Raw genomic sequence first — 9,698 nt, 5'->3', positions numbered from 1 at the left:
AACTTATAAAATAGGACTAGAAACGAGGCTTTTTGGTTGTAAAAAAAAAAAAAAAAAAAAAAAAATCAAAAATAAACCAGGCTACATAACACATTGCACATTTAGTAGCTGCACCAAAAACACCAAAAAAAGCTCCTGTCATACAGTGGCCGAGAGGGAGGCTGGGGGTGGTGGTGCGAGGGGGGTTTGGTCCTGGGTCGCCGACCAGAAGACATGACATGATGTCTCTCTTTCTGGTTTGAACCCAATGGCTCCAAAGCTTTGGAGACCCCCTCCTCCTCTCTCCTCTAAGTCTGGGTGCCAGACAGACAGAGAGGCAGGAACTTCCTCCCTGCCTCATCCTCAACGCTGCCACCAGGGAAACACGAGTGGAAACATTTCCCACAGAAACCCATTCAGTCCACAGCAACATTGGTGCCAGAGCCCCGCTCTCTCCATCCATCCATCCATTCATCCACCTCTTCTCCACAACAAAGCAAAATCCTCGCTTCCCTTCTCTTTCCACCGGGGCTCAGCGTCCAATCTCAGACATTCACAGTGCACACATGCTCACCTCAGACAGTTTTTCAAAGTACCAGTGTATCTGCTGTCTGGGAGATGTCCCCAAAACATCATGCACCATACATACAAATTATTCACTCACTTTTTGTGTGTGTCTTTTGTGTTGTTGTTTTTTTTTTTTTTTTTTTTTTTTTTCTTTTTTTGTTGTTTTTTTTGTGTCTTTTTTTGTGTTTGTTTCTTTTTTCGTCCTTCTAAATTAAAACAACGTCTTCTCTTCCCGTGATTTTCTCCTCTTTGTTGCAACAGACAACCTTCAGAGCGCCTTTCTCCAAAGAGAGGTCTCGGAGGCACTGGGTTTCAGTATGGTGCAAAACGGCATGCTTTGGCTGGAACACACTCCCGCTACTCTGCTCTGGGACAGTTCAACCGAGAGACTGGCCGGGAGACGGCATTTGTCTTTTCTTCTTTAGAAAAAAAAACAAAAAAAAAAATAAAAACAAAGCAAAGAAAGAAAAGGAAAAAACTAAATCGTTTAACCCTCTGCTGCTCGATCTGCTCTAGATGTGTCTCTTCATGTGAAGAGCCAGATGGTCAGACCTGGAGAAACATCTGGGGACAGAAAGGGAGAGGGGAGGGCTGGGAGTCAGACACTGAACGTATATGGACAGTACATACAGATAAGAAAATATCAAATCACGCTGTAAATTCTCACATTTAGCTGAAAAAGGTGGAGCAAAACTAAATGTCTACTACAAACATTACGTCAGAACGCCAGGGCTACGTCACGTAAACACATTCCTAACCTGATGAGTCAGCTAAAAATTCCGTCTGATGCTGGTATTTCGGACGTGATGATTGATACATTTTTTTTCTGCACACAGCCTCATTATTTGAAGAGAGCTATTTGTTCAGCAGTGAAAAGCAATGGGTGGTGCCTGTGTTGCGTAACACGTGAGACATTTCTGTGTGCAATTAAATACGAGCCTCTGCATACGAGAGGCCGGCCACGTGGTCAGCTCGCAGTGACTGACTTACCTGTCACAGTGACTGCATTTAAATGGCTTTGCCCCAGTGTGCTTCCTGAAGTGTCTGGTCAACTCATCGCTCCGTGCAAAACGCCATTCGCAGCCCTCCCATGAACACCTGTAGGGTTTTTCACCTGTAATGTGACAAAAGGGAAGAGTGAGTGGTGGGCTTAGAAACACACACACACACACAGACAGAAGAAAGCACCATCCCTCTGCAAGCCGGTGATTGGTCAGGCCCCACGTTGTTGTCATTTAAATAAATTCAAATCAATCTCCCCTGAGGCCGGACCACATGACACGGGTTGGGACTGACGGGTCAGTCAAGACGCAGTTTCCGTCCAACCTGTCGGCCCACAAGGTCTGTTTCTGAAATATGCCTGGAATGCAAACAGCGACGCAAGCGCGGCCGAATGTACGCCGGATTCACATGCGAGCGTACGACTCAACGGGCCGCATGAGGGACTGATACAAAAGCCCCGGATATAAAAAAAGCAACACTCAAGTGACCATTCAGAGGCCTCCCACTCTGCCCCCCCCCTCGATATCCCCCCACCCCAACTATTCACCCCATTCCCATGGTGAAACTCAATCTGTTTTGAAGTCCTTTTATCTGCCATGCCCAACCCCTCCCCCTCCGTCTCTCTCTCTCTCTCTACCATGCCTTCCTCACTCGCTCGCTCACTCACTGGCTGGCTGGCTCAGTGAGTCACATTCCTGAAAGATTAGGTCACAGTTTAGGTATCCAGCCATGCAGTGCTAATAGGCACAACCCTCCAGCTGAGGACACAGCGCACTGTGGACTTTTAATTACATTACACAATGCATTTACATTGAAAGATCAAGTTCACCAGCCTCCCACGTTAACATCAACAAAAGCTCTGGTGGTATATCTTTACATAAAAAAATAAACCCATAAAAGCTAACAGATAAGGAGAGCACTCCACTTCCTCAACAGTTTTCATTTTCACATTTGGCCAAAGAGCCGGTGGCGCCAGCGGTTGAACTCACCTGTATGAGTGCGCTGGTGTGCTTTAAGGTGGGAGCTCTTCGTGTAAACCTTGCGACACCCGTTGAAGTGACACCTGTGTACTCGCCTCCTGCCGTCCGGCGATGACTCCCCGCAGACGAGTCCCGTCTTGTCCGCGCTCTTTGCCACGCCGCCGTTTCGGATTTTGACGGGCAAGTGCAACTCCCCGTGAGTGGCGACCCAGCCGTTCGTCACGGTGCCGGTTTCCAAGTTGGCCTCCGGCGAGGACGGGGGAGTGCTAATGATAGAGGGGCTAAAAGGTCCAGAACCAACCAAGACAGAGCCCAAAGGGTTGGAGGTAAAGCTGTGTGTGGGCGAGAGCTCCTCAGAACTGTCTGAGGCCTCACTGCTGGCGTCTGAATTCACACTGTTGGTGTCCAAGATTTGGCTGTCCTGATTGTCCTCGTCGTGGGCCGGAGGCAGCTTTGGGTCGGATTCAGCCTTGGCCTTATCCCCGCAAGCCAAGATCAGCTTGCTCCAGAGGTCGTCCTGGCCATCGAACTTGAGTTCAGACGTGGAGACGTAAGGCTCACTCTGCAAGTAGCGCTCCAACTCCAAACAAGTCTGGTTGGAACAAAACATTACGTAAGAACCAATGAACCAATGAAAAGGGAAGTCTCACTGTCAGCTGAAGAAAACCTCTTGTACAAGTTGACCTCTGGGTCAAATTTGCTCATTTACAAACAGCAACTATCCAGTACTTTGTCAACTTCTGGTAAAGTAAATGACTCACGTAGTGTCTTCAAGCACACATTTTGAACTTTGGAAAAAAAAAATGAAGATAATGCTCCAGGGTTTCCATCATTACGATTGAACTGTTAACCTTGTTTTTATTGGCTGCCGCTCTTTGAGCTGTACAAAGAAATCTCACATGCAACAAATGTAGGTTCTTTATCAGTTACTCTGTCTTGTAGCTACAAGCTCCACGTTCAAGCGATGCAACATAATCACTCTGGCCCTCTAACTTCAACTCCACTGCACCTGAGTGCAGGCATACACTAAGCCTGCATTGTCATTTCAGCACTCCACCAATTTGAGAGTCCTTTTAAGGAAGCCGCTCCACTTCCTCCTGCCCTGAGAGCCATTCAAGCTGCTTCTCCTCATTGCGTACCTCTGTCATGCAATCACATCCTCTCCCTCTCTCTCTCTCTCTCGATGTCAGCCACTCAACAATAAAAAGATACACTGGCTCCACTCCACTTCAGAGGCCGTTAAACTTAAAAGGAAGAAGCCTGTTCATTAGAAAAACTGCTTGGACACAGCAGCTCCGAGGAGGAGGCAGATGTGGAATACATATTTCCTCCTGGGCTCTGTGCAGCAGAACAGTGTTTTCCAGCTGTGCTCATTCTGGCTACTCATGCGTGGAGGACTTGGCCCTGGCCCATTCAAATCAACAAAATGATGCAGAGTGCTGTTTTCACTAACTTAAATGCACATAGTAGCGCAGAGGAGAACGTGTCGAAGTCAAAGTTGTACATGTAAGAAGTGCAACCGGGGCCAAAACGGACGGGGGAAAAATAAAAGAAATGCTATGATTTCTGGAGCTCACAGCATCCGAGTTTGAAGTCAGTGATTTGAAAAGTCTACTTCCTGCTACAGCCTGGCGCTGATGTGCGGAAAGAACCGAGAGAGCGCATGCTAGAATACAGCAGCATGCAGCCTCTCTCACTTTCTGCCTCTCTCTCTCTCACACACACACACTCTCTGTCTCTCTCTCTCTCTCTCTCGCTCCATTCATCTTGGTGCAGCAGAGGCTCGACTCCAGCTGTCAGACTGACACACGGATCCACTTCAGCCTGCCAAAAACTTCATAAAGCACGCTGATAATCATGCCACTGAGTGTCAGGTGAGAGGATACACTCTGGACGCTCTATTACTGTTACACGAATGTAATCGTGTAACAGTAAGTAGGATAAAATACGAGAAAAGGAGGGAGGAAAGGGGGGTGGGGGGTCTTCAGTATGAGAGCAAAATAAGCATGAAACCCGCTCAGTTCCGCTTTGCTGCACAAGCTTAACCTGTGACTTGGAGCGCAAACAGCTGAGGGTGAACGCACACAGACGCACGCAAAAACATGTACGCACAATCTCACGCGGGCACACACTCATATTCACCTGCTGCCAGTATTCCTCCAGTGACGGTAAGGCTGAGAAATAGCCCGTGTCGTGAACTATCTGAAGTTCTTGAAAGATGCTGCACATGGGTAGAACATCCATTTTGCCCAGCAGTGTCGGCTGTTTAAAAAGACTATTTTAGCTGCACTTGATTATTATTATTATTATTATTTCTGTCAGGTAAGAAAGCGCTCCGGCTGGAAGGAATAAGACCGATCCTCCTGCGATGCGGACGAACAAGCGTCTGTGTTGAGCAGCAGCAGCAGCAGCAGGAGACGAGTCTTTCGTCCGTGTCCGTCAGTGCCCCCTCCTCCTCCTTTTCTCCTTCTTCTCCTCTCGCTCTCAGTATTTGCAAACACCGTCACAGGACTGGATGGGGAACAACTGCGCTCTGCAAACTTCCCTATTCAAACCTCCAGGCCCCGCCCCCCTCTGCTTCCTCACGGCAGTTTTACGCCTGCGAGGCCCGAGCCAATCAGCGCAGAGCAACGTAAGGGATTGCAAATGATATCACAGTGCACCAATGGCAGCCGAGCTCCGACCTAATTTGGTTCCTTCCACGTTGTCATTGGTTCGTTCAGCTCCCAGTGGCTCGCCGCTGATTGGCTGGTTATTTATAGCCTTGTATATAAACTGCTGGTGTGCACAGCTCCACTGTCTGTTTCTCTGGGCTCTAGGTTTGACCACAGGCAGCGCCTGTGAGCCGACAACTGACTCACACTGCTCTTGTATGTGGAAAACATGGGAGACAGTCCTGTGATACTCCATGAAGAAAAAAAATTCTAAACAAAATTTGATATGATGTGAACAATGGACAATGTTCAGAAAGGTAACAAAGAATTGTAACAAAAATAATATTGGGTGTGAAGTGAATGCTAAATTGGTCACAGGTGTGAATGAGTGTGAATGGCCGTCACCCTTATGTGGCAAGTCACTGAACTGACCTAGGATTGACTTCAGCTCAACAAGCACAACTGATTAGGGAAAAGTGGTGGAATTTGAATGAATAAAGGAAGACATTAATGGAACTTCTTACTTGACATACCAATATTTATATTATTTTATTAAAGTATTCCTGATGACTAAATGTTATGTGCAACTTTAGCATTTTTTTTATCAAGTTGGAAAGTACTGTGTTTCTGACAAAAGTCTGCAATAAAAAGGTAAAAACTAAGAATTCTATTATGAGAGATACTGGGTTCAAAACCCAACCTGTTAACATATCTTTTAATTCACAGCTGATACTGGGGTTGTTGCTGATAAGAAGCAGTCAGGAAGTACACGTTGGCAGCTGTATTTGTGTCTAGCAGGGTCTCTCTGATACTGCCAATCCAAGCTAGAAAGGCTACCTCAATATATATATATATAAAACAAACACAAGACCAAGCCAGCAGTGTTTTCTAAAAGAATCGAAAAGAGTTAAAAGCCCTTTTTTTTCAGACGTTGGCGCAAAAAGAAAAGTAATATAGAGCCAAGTCAGACGATTAAGTGCTTTTTAAGCAATTAATAGTCGGTCTGGTTCAGAGCCCAATTTTAATCCGTCTAACACTACAATGTTGTTCCAGTAATTCAAATGTTTTGTTTTTCCTTCAGATGTCTAAAGCTCTAACAGAAACAGCAAAAAAAAAGGTTCAGCCAAGAGAATGAAACCTTAGTAACAACCACAGTGAAAGTCCTTCTATCTTTATTTCATGACTGCAGTTCAAGCGAATGAGTTCACTAAGAGCTGGAAGTAGTTGACATCAGCCACTGAAAGTTCCCCTTAGCGAGGGCCTGCACATGATGACTAATGCTCAGCTGAGATGCTAATGTATCACATGAGTGAATGGAAACCTTAGTTACCTTTCCTCTAATGTGGACTCCTGCCTTGTTACTCACAGGCTCAATGTTAGATTTCATAACTTTACCACTAAATTTGCATTTTATATATGTTCTAATATATGAAAACAAGCTATGAGCTAAATATTTAATAGGAGCTAACAAATTGTGCTATTGCAGCAGCTGCTTAGACCTGGTGGTAAACATGTGTTTTTCATTGTAGATAAAGCGGTCACTAAAAATGAGTAAAGGCTTGAAGAGGAACCGGAACACTGTAAAAAGAACTCTTAATTGTTAGGTGTCAAAAGCAGGATAATAAATCCAGATTTTTAGAGCGTTTATTGGATAAGTGTATACAGTTTATCAAAAGCAGGATAATAAATCCAGATTTAAATCCAGAACAAACTGAAACAAACTATTATTTACTTCTTCATAATAGGACTAGGACTTAGTTACTTTTTTTCTGATTCTGCACTAAAACAAATTAAATAAAACAACAGTGAAACTCTTGTTAATTAAGTGAATTTTATTTTTTAATTTTTGTAAATAATTACATAACATCCTTTTTTTTATAACAGGCAATATTTCCATTTAGTGTTTTGAATTGGCTCAGTAAGTGCCTTAACAATGATATAAATGAGCTTTATAATTAGAAAAAACACTAAGTAAACAAAGTAAATTCTGCATTTATGACAGAGTTAGGGGATGTTAAGTATTATATATTTTTTTTTCCCCTGAGTTTTAAGTGTAAATCAGAATGCAAGATAAGAGCTAGAGCTAGGGTTTACAGATCCACGGATGTCCATCAAAGTAAAAAGCCAACCCACCAAGGACTAGTTAAACTACATTAACTGTTTCTCTGTTTCCTGACCATACTCAGCTGTGTTGCTTTATGAATGGCCCTCCATTCTAGCAGCATACCATCATAGATCCGGAAGTGGCCTGATGTCACTGACTTATTCTTATCATTTCCTCTTTAAAAAAGTGCTCGCGTGCCACAATCGCATCTCTCTCTGCAGCTCTTGCATAAGTTCAGAGCATTAAGTCTCACCACAACCTGGTACACCATGGCCTGATGTGATAAACAACACGTCTACACAGGGGTTGCATTGTCTCCCTAGTGGCAGTATTTTTGTGTTACCATTCCTGGTAGACAACTGAGTGTCCTTTGTGCTGCTTTCAGCTGCGAGGCCATATTTGTCACCCATAGCATCTGATTTAGTCATATGGCGATGGGATGTCTTGTGAAGCCCGGAGCTGGCCTCTGTAGCCCTGCAGAGGAATTCTCTTTGCTTTTATGTTAGTAATGGGGCTATTCATTACGTCCCCCCTGAACTCGGTGGACACTTAGCTTTGAAGAGTAAAAAAGTCAGCACGTCCACGTCCATTTCGAAAGAGCAGCAAAAAAAAAACAACCAAAAAACGAGTTTGTCACTGTATGAAATGTAACATAATACATGGGTTATCATAGCACGGTAATCTGCGCGGTCATCATTCACGCATTTACAAAGTTGCCAAGGCTCGCACTGTGTGTTTTTGATGAATAACAGTGTGTAGTGAAGGGTCCCACTGGAGCATTAGTGGGCAGCGCTGCCGTAATCGTTTCCTCCAGAGGGTCTCTCAGATGAAGCATTTAGAGAATGCCCAAGGTCCTGCATGGCAGCTTTTATCTTGGAAGGCCAGGTCTGCAGCTTTATCATCGTTATGTAATCCCAGCCCAGTCAGTAGCCACAGGAAAGAGCAATTACAGGACGACCCATTTTAATGCATCATTGTCAACCCAATCATTAAGTTGTTCTTCGGGTGTTTTCTGCCTAATTTGAGTTTGTGTGTAACCACTCTTGTTTTGTTTTTCAGAATGTGTTCGGGGAAACAGAAGGCTGTTCCTGAGTGTTTCACCTCCAAAGTCCGAAGCTCACTCTCTGTCCTACAGGGGGAGATGCCAAGAGCGTGCAGATGAACTGATTGGTCCATTGATCAAGGTGATTGACAAATAATTATTCTTCAATTATTTTTCCCATCGATGACTTGTTCGTCATTGTCAAGCTGAGACTCTGTGGTCTGACTTTGTCATATTTTTTTTGCTAAAGAAAATCATTGGACAACGCTTTGGCAGGAACTGTTGTGTCCCTGAATCAATATGTTTTTGTTTTTTTCTTGTACTGAAGTGTAATAACTGATTAAGTTATGATATGGTTAACTTTGAAATATTTAGGATGTGGGCTTGATGTCCTTTATTAAAAATAATAAGCTTTTCAAAAATGGACATCATACTTCAGGTGACCCTTTCCCACTTGTTTTGACCCTCACAACTATATTCGCAGCTTAAGAGGTTAATATATGATTCAAGATAAAACAGTATATTCCCACTTGTTTTGACCCTCACAACTAAAGATTTACAGCTTATGGTTAATAGAGGTTAATATATGATTCAAGATAGAACAGTATTATGAGTTTTCAAAAATTAGAAAAAAATCTTTTGTGATGGTGAGTTACAAATGGAGTCTACAATACCACTGGGTACAATCTAAAACCAACTGTATATTGTTAGTATGTTTTATTTTTTTTAAATCAAATTTACCATGAATTAATGTAAGGCCACACACTGTAGAAACCCATTGGACATGCCCAGAAATAAACAGCCCCTCATTATTTCCCTGGCTACCATCAAAAGGCCAGTTAGTAATGAGGTGGTGCACAATTGATAGAGATGCATTGCTGTGCACGGGGGGCCACTGAAAATTTGTTCAAGCTTAAATAAAATGAAAATAAAAATAATTGATTGGAAATCAATGCACATACATCATTCACTCTTTTGTTAAAAGGAAAAATGGAAGGGCACGCGGGCGAGGAGGAGGAGGAGGGGGCCCTCCTGGAAAAAAAAAAAAATCGATATTCATTCGAATCATAAATCAGAATTGAGTCAGCGCGTGTGGGGAGGGGAGATAATCATTGGCCTGGTTTTGGATTACATACTCTAAACGGCTGAGCCTTGTTGAGCCTGCAAATGTGTTTAGCAGTGATTTAGATCCTCTCATTGAAATGCACTGACGGTACGCCGTGATGACTGCCTCTTATGTTGCTGTCAGGCCACGTCTGGGCACAGATCAACATGTGTGTCATGATGTCAGCTCCATCAGACCGTCAGCAAGGAGCCCCCGCTTCCCAGCAGCCCCTGACCTTGAGGATAAAGTGTAAGGGGGGAGGGAG

At 43.9% G+C, this 9,698-nt stretch overlaps 1 protein-coding gene across 1 annotated transcript; it reads right to left on the bottom strand.

Moving 5' to 3' along the window:
* Nucleotides 1–698: 698 nt before the first annotated feature.
* Nucleotides 699–5,037, bottom strand: klf6a (Kruppel like factor 6a). Its single transcript, XM_008307659.3, has 4 exons — nucleotides 4,671–5,037; nucleotides 2,538–3,120; nucleotides 1,537–1,660; nucleotides 699–1,110 (listed from the first exon to the last, which is right to left on the bottom strand). The coding sequence occupies exons 1-4, from the start codon at nucleotides 4,770–4,772 to the stop codon at nucleotides 1,059–1,061; spliced, it is 861 nt and encodes a 286-aa protein (XP_008305881.1). The 5' UTR covers nucleotides 4,773–5,037; the 3' UTR covers nucleotides 699–1,058.
* Between the last annotated feature and the right edge of the window lie 4,661 nt (nucleotides 5,038–9,698).

The sequence above is a fragment of the Cynoglossus semilaevis genome, chromosome 3 (genome assembly GCF_000523025.1).
Source record: "Cynoglossus semilaevis isolate Cse_v1.0 chromosome 3, Cse_v1.0, whole genome shotgun sequence".
NCBI classification, from domain to species: Eukaryota; Metazoa; Chordata; class Actinopteri; order Pleuronectiformes; family Cynoglossidae; genus Cynoglossus; species Cynoglossus semilaevis.
Note: the sequence above shows the minus strand (reverse complement) of the source record. Positions and strands in the feature narration are given on the sequence as shown.

Bases quoted from the DNA above. Each gene is read 5' to 3' on its own strand.
- klf6a (XM_008307659.3), bottom strand. From the start codon at position 4,772: ATGGATGTTCTACCCATGTGCAGCATCTTTCAAGAACTTCAGATAGTT. The intron at 3,121-4,670 runs GTGAATATGAGT...TGTTCCAACCAG, and splicing joins TGGAGGAATACTGGCAGCAG to ACTTGTTTGGAGTTGGAGCG. The intron at 1,111-1,536 runs GTAAGTCAGTCA...TTCTGTCCCCAG, and splicing joins AAATGCAGTCACTGTGACAG to ATGTTTCTCCAGGTCTGACC.